The 15137-nt window shown below is 45.5% G+C and overlaps 1 protein-coding gene across 2 annotated transcripts in view; it reads right to left on the minus strand.

Moving 5' to 3' along the window:
- LOC129383158 (uncharacterized) overlaps positions 1–15137 on the minus strand; it is a 100999-nt gene that overhangs the window by 3174 nt on the left and 82688 nt on the right. Inside the window, exons 5-7 of one of the 2 annotated variants that reach the window (XM_072286776.1) lie at positions 10419–10501; positions 9572–9640; positions 8324–8506 (exon numbers count right to left, since the gene is read on the minus strand). In XM_072286776.1, coding sequence (XP_072142877.1) covers positions 8444–8506; positions 9572–9640; positions 10419–10501 — 215 coding nt within the window. In that variant the 3' untranslated portion in view covers positions 8324–8443. Of the gene's footprint in view, positions 1–8323; positions 8507–9571; positions 9641–10418; positions 10502–15137 lie in introns of those variants that run through there. The other variant, XM_072286775.1, reaches the window with a different exon arrangement.

Here is a 15137-nt window from a genome sequence, read left to right on the forward strand (position 1 = left end):
CATATATTAAAAAAAATGAACACCTTTATGGAACCTTTTAGCCGCAGCTGTTTGGCCAAAAACCCATTCTAATACTTATTTTTCGAGGTCGTTCAACTTTTTAGTATTCGGAATATATTTCATCCGGCTTATCTTGTATCTTATGTGATGTTTATTTTTGTTTACTTTGTGTCTTACCAATGTGAGGTGGCATTGTCATCAGTGTAACAAACTTTTAGAACGTATGTAAGGGAGTCAGTTTTTCATTGTTTACATTGTTCGTTAGGACAACATCGAAGAACCTACCTGCCCGACGTTACTGCATCATGGCAATTGACATGACCTTCAAGTTTGGAGCCTCCTTACACGTCTTCCTAAATTAAGTCCTTGTGCGAATTATTTAAGACTACAGGTCAGTAGGCAGCTGTACTATAGAAGGCTTCTTGCGTCTCATAGTCTTTTGAGTTAAAATGAGTTATTTCGAATAGTTGGGCTTAGTCAATATTCAGGCCGAAATTCTACAACTGATATCAGGAGCAAAAGAAAGCGTTGTGACCTACGGGATTTAATTAATCTAATTTGGCCCATGAATTTGCAGCCGTGATAAAGATGACGCTTGGCGGATGTGAATTCTGTGAGCTATCGAGAAACCTACGTGGCGTTGTCGGACTGGGTAGGGCAAGGGCGTATAAGGCGAACCCAATTACAAGAACTTAACTGATTTGGCAGTAAAAAACGGGACGCACGTTCGCAATGTTTCTGAATTTGAGGTGATCATCTCTGCTGAAAGGCGATGTTTTCACAGCTTTATTGGCCTACCGATATTCCTGTTAACTAAGGAGATAAGTACTTATCAAATTTATGTAATAGCTGCTGCTAACAACAGCTCTTGATGTGAGACAGGAGTTTCATCCTGGAAAATCGTTCACTAAATCATAAACATTTGCTTATCATTCACATGAATTAAGGTGAAAATATATTCCGAATGACAAGAACAAAGGGAGATACGTGCAGGTTGGACAAGAACTACAAGAAATTCAGATGCATTCTTGCCAACCGTTTTGTTTTTTTCACCCTACTGTGCCATAAGCAAAGTGTAGAGGCTCCGTGTCGATCTGTTTTTTCCTAGCCAAGGTTACGTGAAGTGACACCCTGACATAGCATGAGGCAGTTGGGGCACGCCAGTCGGTGCTCAAAGCTTATATGTCCGGGGCAATCCCGGCTACCGACCAGCCCTCGGTTTGTTGGTTTGTTCTTGTACCGTGCAAGAATGAAACGAACAGTGATTCATGCATGCTCTAGTGAAGCCTGATGGCTTCGCACTACGATTCCTTTTTTGTCAGTCAGCCCAACTGTCTGGCATTTCGTATTCCATAGAGTATCTCACACGTACTCTTCGACTGCGCCAATTGCAACCCGGTACATCCGGCACCTAACACCCCATAGTCTCGATTGTACAGACCTGATATCTAGAGGAAGATGTTGGCGCTATCGAACATCACTCAAAGTTCACTGCGAGTAATAACAGCGGCTTGTAGAAAATAATTCTAGGGTGCAAGCACCAGGATCTCAATATGAGACACTCCTAGTCGGGGTTTCCGGAATAATCTTGACCACTAGAGCTTCATTAACAGGAACCTATCTTTATGCACACTAGCGTTTTGCATTTCGCATCCACCGAGATCCGGCCTCCACCGTATCAATCAAAGGCACGTCGTGGGGCTAAGAAGCTGAACGCATAACCACTGGACTACTGCGGTGGTCCGCGCTCTTGACATTTGAAAGCAAAGCGTTCCTTGCCTCTTCCACCCCATTATTCTTGTGTGGGATGCTGGCTGCTGTCTTGTGCGTTTCGCTGGTAACGGCCACAGTGACGACATACTCCTGATATAGTAAAAAACCAGGCTTCTCGGGGTGGAGAGTGATGCAAGCGAGATGGAAGGAAGGCTCCAACAGAAATGTGCCTTCGTGATCATCAATTCAACAGCTCGAGGTCTCTACTAACGCAGACTCGGGTCTGCAAATGATGCGCTGCTTGAGTTTTACAACCAGACCTACCCTGCGGCGTTCACTACAACTGCAGGTACTACAAACGTACGAACATTTCGGCAAAACGTCAATAGCAAAATACACATCGACGCAAGTAGCCTAAACCCCGGCGCCCTCGCAATCCTGAGGGAAGGCAGACATATAAGTATGATGATTTCACAGCAAAGCGTCTATGCTTCTGTAAACTCGCAATGACAATGGAGAACTAGAAGTTTCCGCGCCCGAAGTGCAATAAATCAAGTGCTGTCGTTTCCTACAACAGGGTAGTTCAAGAAACAAAGCATATTACGACGTTTTATCCGGTTTAAGGAACGATTCCCAGAACAACGCGTAGCGTGAGGCTACGGAACCCTAAGAAGGCGATCTAGACGTCACATCTAGTGCGACGAAAAGTTCGGCATTGTCTTAATTTAGGCGGAATGCATCAGCAAAGCAGGATATGAACTAACCGTGCACCCTCTGGTGCTCTCTGTTCGCTTTATCGCCATGTTGCGCGGGAGTGCTTCAAAATTTAATTTCAGTGGGAAACGTTAGCCTGTCAGAGTTGATGTAAACATTTTAAATCTGCGTACGGTGACCAAGTGCCTCACTTTATTGCCCACAAGTGGCGACCACAGACGCTTCGTTTATCCTAAAATCCAAACCTTAAACGGTCTCCGAAACACATTTATTACTATTGAGAGATGGGCCTTACTGGTAAATGACGCCGCCTCACGAATACCCTGCAGCAAAAATGTTTCGAATACTTGTAACCCAGGTGGGCTTAGAGATCGTTATCGCACCAAAAGACTGCTTTCTTTAATCGTTCGGTGCTAAAACAAAAAAAAAGGGAGGGCTAGCGGGAAGCCCCGCCCTAAATAAGCGTATTTACTATTTTTCATTATGTTTTATTTTTTCGCTGCTATGCTGATTCAGGCGTGGGCGACGCTCTCGCCATGCGAGATGGGTCTTCGGGCCGCTTGGTTTGACAGCAAAATTAAACGTCATTTTCTTTTAGTGATCACTATACTCATCGTTATCATCATCGCCACTGTTCTGCCCGGCGATGCAACGCGCTTGTTAACCACAGAGGCCAAGTAAAGAACGCGGCTGTCAGAACATTTAATCGGCGAGAGGCCCCATTGCGGTATCTACGTGGCGGCTTCAGTCTCTACGCGCGGCGGCAGACGCAGCTTCGCACGACTGTAGTGCGGATAGCGGAACGTGGAACGTTTTCTGTGTCCACGTCAGAGTTTAAATGTTCGCTCGCCCTGTTTGTGGTCTACTCTGACCACGCTATCCTCCTTTTCTGATCTCAGTGCAACACTGTGGAGGCTAGAGAGACTTCTTCCAGTGGCGGCGTTCGCACTTGAACATTGTTCAACATTTTGTGACCCCTACTGTAAGGTCGTTGTGAATGTTCGCGTTGTTTAAACTCATGTGTGCATTATTTTTGTTTGGTTTAAGTGCGTGCTTGCTCGACTTCTCTGGGGTCCACTCTGTGTTTGTGTATCTGTTGCATTGCAATGTTCTGCTGTTGACTCGTACGCGGGCCGCTTCGAGAAAACGCCTGCTTTGGGAAGGCGAAGGCCGGACGCTGTCCGGCGAAAAAGCGAGCGGCAGGGATTCTCGCACACTGGTTCTCGCGAGCGCCATAAATCGCGCAGTGGGCCGCTTTAGCGGCATGTGGAGAAGGGAGTCGTGGGGAGTGTTTGGGTCCGACCGAGGCGTCGTGGGCGGCTCGGTAGTTCTGGCGGTGGCCACAGCCGGTGCGAGTTACGCAACCCGGACACATGGTCGAGCGGCTGGGGGTGAGAATTTGTGCGGCTGAGAGGTTCAAGTGTGGTCTGAGACTTGAGAGACAACGGTCCGATCTCGTCAAGTGCCCGATCGGAGCGACGGACTGCTCCGAGGCTATTTACACTGGAGCAAGGCAGTCATGGCGACACTCGCTCGCGGCAAGGGTACCGACCAACTTCATCGTGGTTCTCGCGGCGGCTCGCCTCTTGAGCATCGCTCGATGATATCGTAATACTACTTAATATGTACTATAATACCTAATATGTAATACGTAATACGAACTTAATACGTAATAGGAACTAGTTTTCCTTGTTTAGTATATACTGAGAGGTTCCAGTGTTGTCTGAGACTTGAGAGACAACGGACCGTTCTCGTCATGTGCCCGATCGGAGTGACGGACTGCCCCGAGGCCTTTGCTCAGCCGCATTCGTTAATGCGAACCTTTGCTCCTTGTTTAATATGTACTCAGTGTAACAGCTAATGTCTGCCTGTAAAAACATTCAGTTCAAATTACTGACATCCAGCATCTTTACTCCCGGAATATCGGAGCAGAGAAGAGTGCAGTGGCTTAGAAAGAGCTGAGGGCGAACTAAAACACCAAGAAAGAAGAAGCCAGAGGACGAAGAGATAAGTAAAACTTACTCCTACAGTATGTTGAATAAAGTATTGAATGACAAGCTTTTAATCTTTACAAGCACACTTTGGTATATAGCCGCAAGCGCGTTGTTTTAAATCACTTTACAGTTCTGTGTTTTTTCTTCATGTCTTTTTTTTTATTTTCAGCCCGTTGGGACATCGCAACGTGCATGCGCGCGCTCACAAATATCTTTGGCAGACACCGAAGCATTGATGGAACGTGCGGAGTGCTAAATTTTGTGACTGAAGTTCCAGCGTAGCTACCATAGTATGGCACCTGATTTATGAAGCAGAGTTACATGTTGTGAACCGTCTTTGCCGTGCGCCATCTTGATCCACTGAACAATGCGCACAGCGCGATTCTCCGTATCGATGTCAAAATTTCATTTTAATAGGCTATAAATACCTCAACACCAAGTTATGTGCAAGGATGCGCCTAGCCAGGAGTCAGCGCGCTCTGCCGCTACGGTAGCAGGGCAGGCTTATGGCGTGTGGAAGAGAGGTAGCGCGCGCAGGCAAGGGTACGTGTAGTCTAGGAGATGACTATATGAATTGGTGAGTAGGAGGGAAGTGATTGACTCCGGCACGTAATATCCGAAAGAGTACGCATGTAGTACGCCGGGCGCTACCTCACATGATTCGAGGAAAAAAACACATTAAACAAACAACCCTCAATCAACTCCGAAAGAACAGAAATGAAGCACTGTTTTTGCTTGTTTGAGATAGCAAACATGCGTATTTTTTTATTTAAGTTGTAACGTATATTGAAGACTGAGTCTTGCAAGATAGACGCTTCTCTTTAATGGCGGGCCAGAAGAAGGTCGTGCAGCTTACGCGCTTCATCATCTGTCATGGCGCCGACCTTGGCGCGCGCCGTCCCGTGGTGCAGCAGCCCCACATCATTGTTTCAATTGACCTCCATGGGAAAAGCGATCGTCTCGGTCGCGTCAAAAAGTTCTTTCGGCGACGACAAGAAATGGAGCTCCTCAGGTGCATCTCGGCGTTCATGTACGCGCATATTACGGTTTCATGCGCACTACGTAAACTTCAGCGCGAGGGCGACAACGGGGGAACCGGAGTCAAAACTGCAGGGGGCGACTTCGTAGGTCACGTCACTTAGGCGGCGTGTAACCTTGTAGGGACCAATATATCGGCGGAGCAACTTTTCCGAAAGTCCACGGCAACGGATGGGCGCCCAGACCCACGCGTACGCGCCGGTATCGCAATGGACGTCGCGACGACCCTGGTTGTATCACAGGCTGGAGGTATGCTGTTGGCTCTGTATACGACGCCGAGCAAGCTGGCCTGCTTCTTCGGCTCTTTTTACGAACTCTTCCACGTGTTCGCTGGCCGCGCTATTATCAGCCAGAGGTAGCATGGCGTCAAGTGTTGGCGTCATGGCGTCATGGCGTCATGGCGTCAAGTGTCAGGTGTAGCATGGCGTCAAGTGTCAAGCATGACATGACGTTACGCCCGTATACAAGTTCGAACGGCGTAAACTGTGTAGTCTCCTGTACAGCAATGTTATACGCGAAGGTCACTTAGGGTAACATCTCACCCCACATCTTGTGCTCTACGTCGACATACACGCAGAGCATATCAGCCAACGTTCTGTTCAGACATACAGATAATCCACTGGTTTGAGGGTGACACGGAGTGCTCTTGCGATGAGAGCTATGCATCAGCTGGAGAACGTCGTGCATAAGTTCGGCTGTAAATGCTGTACCGCGGTCGGTGATGAGAACAGACGGTGCACCATGTCGTAGGACGATGTGGCGCAGAAATAAACTGGCCACTTCATACAAGTTTGCTTGAAGGATAGGTTCGGTTGCGGCGTAGTGGGTTAAGTAGTCGGTAGCGATGACTGTCCATCTGTTGCGCGAAGAGGTCACTGGGAATGGCCCAAGTAGATCCATTCCTATTTGTTGGAACGGCGCTTCAGGAGGGTCGACAGGGCGAAGACAGCCAGCCGGTTTAACTGGTGATTTCTTGCGGCATTGACAATCGCCGCAGGTCTTCACGTACCGTTGCACAGAAGAAAAAAGAAGGGGCCAGTAATACTTCTGTCGTATCCTTTCTAATGTCTTAGCGAATCCCAGGTGTCCCGCGCAGGGCTCATCATAACAGGCTTGCAAAATGTCTAGGCGCAGCGCCGATGGCACGACAAGGAGGCACGTATTCGGGCCACTTCCGCAGTTTTTCCTTTAAAGAACGTTCTGGCGCAAATAGTACGATGATATGCCGCGCACGAGCGAGTGAGGTAAAATACCTTCAACTCCTTGAAGGTTCTCGATGAGCGGTAGCAGCTCAGCGTCAATGCACTGGTGCTCAGCCATCTTTATGGCGTCAAAACCGCCGACGAATGACAAGTCATGCTGAGGGTCCGATGAGGTCGTACGGAGTTGTGCGCGTGACAAACAGCCAGCGTTACTGTACTTCCTTCCAGATCGGTAGACAACTGTAAGGTTGTGTGCTCTTGTAAGCGCAGGCTCCAACAGGCTAGTCTGCCTGAAGGATCCTTGAGGTTGGCAAGCCAGCACAGGGCGTGGCGATCGCCGACAGCCTGAAAAGGTCTACCGTGCAAGTAGGGTCGGAAATTACTAATTTCCCACACAACCGCTAAGCATTCTTTTTTTAGTGGTTGAGTAGTTTATCTTAGCCTTTGTGAGACTGCGACTCGCATAAGCAATGGTACGTTCCGCACCAGCTTGCCCCTGCGCAAGAACTGCGCCGAGACCCGTACTGCTGGCGTCAGTATAAATTTCAGTGTCAGCGTCTTCGTCGAAATGAGCAAGTATTGGGGCCGCTTGCAAACGCTTTCGCAATTCATTGGACGATTGCTGATGCTCGTCCGCCCAAATTAAAGGCACATCGTCGCGTGTAAGCCGCGTCGGAGTCTTAGCAATTCTCGAGAATCCCTCGAAGAAGCGCCTGTAGTATGCGTACAAACCAAGAAAGCGCTGGAGAGCCTTCTTGTCTGTGGGTGGTGAAATCTCGGTGACGGCAGCTAACTTGTCGTGGTCTAGTCGGATGCCTCTAGAACCAACGATATGGCCAAGAAATTTGAGCTCCTGGAACCTGAAGTAATATTTTTCAGGCTTGATGGTGAGGCCGGAAGTACGGATCGCAGCGAGGGTACTTTCGAGTCGTGGGAGATGTTCGTCGAACGTGCTCGAGAAACGACGACGTCATCCAAGTGTACGAGGCAGGTTTGCCATTTGAGTTCAGCAAGCACGGTATCCATCATCCGCTGAAAGGTGGCAGGTGCGGAATAGAGACCGAAGGAGAGAATTTTGAACCCATGAAGCCGGTCGGGTGTCACAAACGATGTTTTTTCACGATACTTTTCATCGATTTCGATTTGCCAATACCCTGATTTAAGGTCCGACGAAGAAAAGAACTTGGCATGCTGTAGCCGATCCAATGCGTCGTCGATGTTGGCAATGGATAAACATCGCGCTTGTTGACACGGGTATACTTTCTGTAATCTGCACAGAAGCGTAGTGTATTGTCTTTCTTTCTGACCAACACTACAGAGGAGGCCCACGGGTTTGTGGGCCTCCTCTGACGATGAAGACGATGAAATGACGATGAAGCGCTTACGCGCTTGATCGTCTTTTATGGCGCCGACCTTAGCGCACGTCGTCCCGCGGCGCCCCACATCATTGTGTCAATATAACTCAAAATTAGGAAATATGTATTTCTGAGAAAGTTATTGCGTTCACAAAATCCGCTAGTACCTAATCGGTCGCATGCTGCCGCTTGCTCCGTAGCTGCTGACGACATCACACAGGAGAGAGCAGCGATATTTCACTGTTTTGTAAACGATACTGCAATGTCTATCTAGCATGCAGTGTAATAATATTTGGCTTACATGTTTGCAGGACCATATGTCCAACATTTGTTCCAGGGCTCCGTAAACCAACACCGAAAAGCCATGCTACTTGATTACAGCGGGAAGCTACGGGGCAGCTCCAAGGTGCCCCTGCCTCCTCCGATATCACCACCGTGAATCTTCCGGACATCTGGCCATTCCACATTGGCCGCTTCTAGCCAGACGCCACTAAGCATCAAGAAGCAGAACAATATCGAAACCCGACATTAGTATCTTGGAAGATGGCATGCGTGGAATACCGAACTGGTGACCGGGTTCGGGAGTGCGCAATAATGCTTGCCTTAAAGCATTATACGCATGCGGCCAACTGTGAGGTGTAACTTTTCCTAAATATCAGAAGTATTTTCTTCCATATCATTCCCTGGCTCAACACAGCGTCTTATTTTTCTGTTAGTATCTGTTCTGTTAGTGTCTCTCATCGTATTGAGCCTCATCGATAAAGAAGACTGAAATGGGCGATGTTGGAATGCGATTGCCCCGATTGTTGCAGTTTTCCAGAATTTCTCTACCTGGATTTTCAGTAATATTACATTTTCACTTGGCGCAAGATGTGCCTACTGCATCCAAAAGTATTCTGACGCTTATTGCTCCTTCTATGGTGAAGATCGTATGTCTGACCACATTGCACGGAGCTCCACAAATAGTATTCTACGTCGTACAATACCAGCGAGCACCACCAATTAGTGTGAAATGTACGGCGAAAACTGTCTAAACAGCAGACGCAATTGACCCTTGTCTTTCTACTCGACAAAAGGTGACCTTACGCCCCGATATTCTTGTGATTGTGGTGTGTGTGGTATTCCTGAACCAACTCTCTCCCGAGAAAGAGTTCACTTTTCACCTCGCCCTACTTCAGTGTTTTACAACTTTTCACTCTCAGGGAAACATCGAAAGATGTTTGTCGCTGGGAGAAACTCTTTTTGTGTACTTCTTATACCTGTTGGGGCATGGGTATAATTACCGTAAAATGTGGCTTGTATTGGGAAATTCGGAATCCTATTGCGCTTGGGAACCGCACTGGGGAGAGATGGCATGCACAGTGAAATTGTTGTAGCAACATCAAGGCATCTCATTCTGTTTATTTCAAAGCTAATTGATATTTAAGCACTTAAAACGATTAAGGCAACCTTTCAACATGACATTGTCGAAATCCTTGATGATCAAAAATGGAAGAGCCACTAGTGCTTCAGCAGCAATGCATAGCAAGATTGCGAATGTTGCGGCTACACTGACCATGCATGTTGTTCCGTCTCTTAATGTGCTTCCATCTGGTGTCATGCATCCCATATCAATACCTTGAGCCTGCAAAAGAGGCGCATGACCAATAATTAGGGAATCATTCCTAAACCCCAACGCATAATGGTGTAGTGAGAATGATTACACGTAAAGAGCACATATGGACATTCTCGTCAATAAACTAAGGCATTTATGCGTACTTAAGTTGAAACGCAAAAAGTTTGTTCAATTAAGGTGTAACTTAAGCTGCTTGCGTAGCTATACTTCAAAAAACCTCCAATACAAAGGTGCGCTCATTTCACATAAGAGTATGGGCATTGAAACCAACTGAAGAACAGAATAGTGTTTGCCTGAGCTAATTCTTTGCACATAGCACAATTTGTTTCCAGCAGAACGTACTGACACGGACTGAAAGGTATGACGACCCACTCTGGTCGTGTGTCGCCGTCCATGTCTATGCGTGTCAGTAGGTTCTCGTGCAAACGAATTGTCCAGCTGAACAAGTACGGCAAGTCTAATTCCTAGATAAATATAAGTAACTAAATATCCTTCATTCTGCATATAGTTCTGATTATCTGTTATCACGTATTCCTGCCAATGGATAGCAGGTATAAATTCTTTGTGACTCTTGATGAGTCGTCACCCAGGCATGATAAAAATCTCGCAACGATTGCATTGGCAACATATTGTTACAAAGTCTCACGTGACTACCATCCTTACGTACCTTCATTTAGCAATGTTGCCTTGTAATTTATGCCTGACAAATTTATGACTGCACGTCCTTCAATTTATTTGTATCGAAAAACACAATCACTTCACAATGATTTTAGCAAAGTTTACGCACCCATCGTTTCCGGCGCTCTTTAATTACTTCATCCATCTGCTCCTCCCAAGTGTCTGCATATACGAATGGGTCCGCATATTCCTCTAAAGATGAATGCAGTCCGCCGAATAGGAACAAGTGTTAATAAAGATGTGAATAATTCTTATAAAGTATTACACAATATATTCAATGCGCGCGACCAGACCGTACCTTTCCTTTTAAATGTCGTTGTGGTCTGGCAAAGCACAAGTGATGTGTTACACCTCAATAGTTTTGCGTTAAACAGGCCCTGCGACATGTTACAGTATATCAGGTGTTTAAGATTTCATACCATGTAGGAAGCTTTGAATGAATTCCTCGAAGGATGATGTATTCCGCTTCTACGGTCAGTGTATCAAGCATACCATTGTTTAGCAACGCTAATGTCACTCTCCCAAATATGTGTGCTAGAAGGAATCTTGAAGAACCATTGGTAAAATATGAGCTGCCGCGGTTTGTATTCAAATATTGCCATTTCTATAGGCCTTTTGGTCCTCGGGCGCCGCCATATTGCGCAGGCCGTGGCGCCATCTATGGCCAGTCGGCATTCTGGCTTGGTGTTATGTGCCAGGTAAACACTCGGCGGCAGTTTCTGGTGGTTGCTTACGTGCTCCCACGGTCTACTTATTATGACCTGGCGTCTTTTATGTGGGAAACTGTTATGTGAGATATATGCTGCAATGATATATGACGGCATGGCCGGAATTTCAACCGGCGTTGAGGCAGACGGAGCACCAAGCACAATATGTGTGCGAGCATGTTTGAGGCTAAAATCGGCCATAGAGATCACTTGCGTATTTCTGAATTATTTCATGAATGGGACCTTATGCAGTCATTCACGCTGTAATTCTAAGCTCTGGTTTAGCTCTTAGGAGTAGTTACGAAACATGTGACGATCGTAACAGTGGGGTACCGTTCTGCCGCCGCATAAGTTGTGCTGTTGACTCTGACAAGCGTTCAAATTGTTACTTATAGATACATTCCATGAATACATCTTTTCTTCGACAAAGATTCGGCCCACTACCGAAATAGGTTTGATTAGTAATAACAACATACACACAGTGCGAATCACACTTCCGTAATGGTCGAGTGACCGGCTGCGGACTGTGCGAGCGTCCGAAGCAGCAGTAGATACCATGGGTTCTAGATGTGTTTGTTCTATGCAGCGCATGGTCCAAGCATACGGCATTGCCAGCGAGGTATTATTGCGGCGCTAGGCAGTGATTATTCGTTGTTTTTTTTTTTTGCGAGGTATGAGGATGAAAACTGATTTTATTTTTTGTTTTCTTCTAGTTTTTCTTGTGCCGCTTCATTGTTCGGTCTTGTTTGACCCGACCTCTACGACCCACTCACTCGTGTCGCGGAAATTTTGTCCTCACAAATTTCTTCACAATATACATTTGGATATTACTGCTTTACAAGGCGTAAAGGCAAACCCGAAGGTGGAATCTGATGTGGGTCATGCTGGCTTGCCAAACCGCAGCAATCGCTGTCTTTAGCGCCATCGGCCTCGTACAGCACGCTAACGTCGTCATGGCGTAGTGATTTCAGGTCTATTATACTTTAAAAGCATCAGAAAGGTAGCGGTGGCTGACGGTATTATTTCATAACGATTGGTTCTTAGAGATTTTTCCGGCTTGCATTAAGTTGGCCTTACACGAGTACCCTTGTGTTTTAGTTGTTACAGGAAGCGTTGAGATAGCGAGAATGTATGTTTTAGCAATGCACACAGACGCCACTGCTCTTCGCAAAGTAAAAAAAAAACAATATAACCAAAACAATTTACAGCACCTATATACGCCACGGCTGACGCGCATAGCATGTTTGCGCAGCCAAGAAACATTTCCACACATTGTGGTTACCGCTGCACCGAAAGGCTACAGAATGGTTGTTCGACAGCCTCGTACAAACTAGCATCATGTAAATTCCATGGACAACTAGCTAAAACATCTCCAAATTGTTGCGCAGAACATGATGGCAACACCTTCAAGCAGAGCCGCACAATATAGAGAGGAGGAAAGGGTGCGCGGGAAACCTCTATTCCTCGCTCAATGAAAGGGTATATATTCAAAATAAATACCAATGAAATTTATTGGTTTGGATACTGACGGCACCAAGCTGTAATGTAACTCCCAATTTGTTCTCTTAGAGTAACTCAGAACGGTGACATGCTCAGCGTGCCAAGAATGCAGTCCATAAAAGCTTCTGTAGCACTCATTTGTGAAGTATTGCTAGTCTGATTGCGCGCGGTACGTTCCTGGGGGAGGTGACTGCTGTTACTGAATTATGAGCTTCGCTGGTAAATCAACCTGGCTTGTCTGTGTTTTTTTTTTTATTAATTCAATATAGAGGACGTTTGCCTTTTACGTGGTGAGAATGTGACGACTGTAGTGAATAAATTGTACACGTTCCCAGAAACGTAAAGATCAAGAGAAGTATTTCAACCCGGAATGGTTGCGTTGGCCCTACTCACATAATAACAGAAAAAATTGCAGTAGCATTAACCGAGAAACCATTCGGGTGTAAACTATGTGCGCTAAGTTTCTTGAATAACATCCTACAACTCCAACGAATTTGCCTTTCAGGGAATTACCGAACGCGTTTGCATGCGCAGCAGTCCAAGTTAGGTGTAATTAGGTTATTTGCATGCCATATAACATCGTTTCTTATATTTATTAGTCTGTGGCAGCAAAGAACGTTTTCATCCGGTGTTCCAATGGTGGAATGCAGTGGTTGGAAGTGACGTAATGTCGAGATTTTATTTGTTTATTTGGTCATACTGTTAACCATCACATGAGGGTCGTTACAGGGAGGGTCAGTAATTGAATTGTACATAGAACAAACATCGAAGATCATTTGTTGGAGAACATTTGTAACACATATAACATTTGTAGAAAAACCAAACCAACTACATGCAAGGAACAAATAATAAGCTATACAGCTTGAACGAAATACTTATCAAGACCAACCCCGAAATCACTCATAGCATTTTTTTATTACATCATTGGGTAATTCATTCCACATTTTAATAGCGTCAGGAAAGAAGGAAAAGCGGAATAAATCTGTTCGAGCTATTATTGGTTGCACGAATTTACTGCGTGTTGTTCGTGGTAACCTTTTGTGAAAGAGTGTTAGATAATCATGCTTGTTTATTTTCACATCTGGGTGTAGTATTTGAAAAAGCAATTTTAATCGCTGCATCTGCCTTCTCGATTCCTGTGGTTCCAAATTACATATTTTTAACATTTCTGTTACCGAGTCACGTCATCGATATTTAGAGCAGATAAAGCGAAGTGACATTTTTTTATTTCGTTCTAGCTTATGTTTTAAAACCTTTTGATGGGGGCTCCACTCAGCACCAGCGTATTCTAGGCTCGGACGGGCATATATCTCGCATGCAATCAACTTGACTTCTTCTGTCGCCTGGCGCAATTTCCTTGCAGGTAGCACAACTTCTGATATGTTGATTGACAAATATTTTCAACATGAGGACGCCAGTTCAATTTATCTGTTATGTTTATACCCAAATATTTGTAACGACATACTTTTACCAGTGTATTAGCGGCAATATTAAATGTGAACTAGGTCACTTCCGTTCTTGTTGTTATGTTTGTGTAAGTGGTTTTCTTAAAATTAATTTCCATACCCCATTTTTAACACCACGAGCCTAAGTTTTGCAGGCACTGGTTCATTTTAAGTTGATCTGCCCTGCATGTTACCGGACAATAAATTAGGTAGTCATCTGCGGAAAGCTTAATTTTTACAGGTGATTGGACAACTGCTGAGATATCATCAATGTATAGCAGAAAAAGTAGTGGCCCTAGTACGGAACCCTGCGGCACGCCCTAATACACCTCGTAATTTCCCGACATAGTATCTGCCACTCTGACTTCTTGTTGGCGATCATTTAAATGCGCTCCTATCCAATCGAGAACACCCGCACTAAGACCGACATTGCGAAGCTTGAAAAGCAGGTTACGGTGTGAAATTTCTCAAAAGCCTTCGCAAAATCTATGCATATAACATCGACTTGTACACAAGCATCTATAGCAACACAGAAATCATGAATCGTTTCGGTCAACTGCGTTACAGTTGAAAGGCCACTGCGGAATGCATGCAGAAACGGACAGAATAAGTCATCTTGTTCCAAAAATTTTCTGATGTATTTTGCCACTATATGCTCAAATATTTTACAACACACCGATGTGAGAGACACAGGGATATAACTGCTCAACATTGTTCTATTGCCGCCTTCAAAAATTGGGACCACAATTGCTCTACGCCAATCTTGAAGTAGCGAGTGGCATTTTAAAGACTTCTGAAATATAATGACTAGGTAATACGACAACCACTCCGCGAATCGTCGCAGAAATTTATTCGGTATACCGTCAGGCCCACATGACTTCTTCGTGTCCGGAAGGAGCAGCTGATCAAATAGGCCGTCTCCGTTAATATTAATATTATCTGCTTGAAGTGGCAATGTAGGAGCCGATTCATATTCTTCATTGTCATCCTGGTCCGTACCGAACAACGACTGAACATATCGATTGAATCTGTCAGCGATATCAGACTTTTCCGTAATTACTTCCGTTCCTTCTACAATCTGTTCAATTCCTTCATTCGTTTCCTTAAAAAACAACCAGAATTTTCGTGGTGAGCTCTTCAGAAGGTTAGTCAGGGTGTTATTAAAATATTGTTTTT

The sequence above is a fragment of the Dermacentor andersoni genome, chromosome 3 (genome assembly GCF_023375885.2).
Source record: "Dermacentor andersoni chromosome 3, qqDerAnde1_hic_scaffold, whole genome shotgun sequence".
NCBI classification, from domain to species: domain Eukaryota; kingdom Metazoa; phylum Arthropoda; class Arachnida; order Ixodida; family Ixodidae; genus Dermacentor; species Dermacentor andersoni.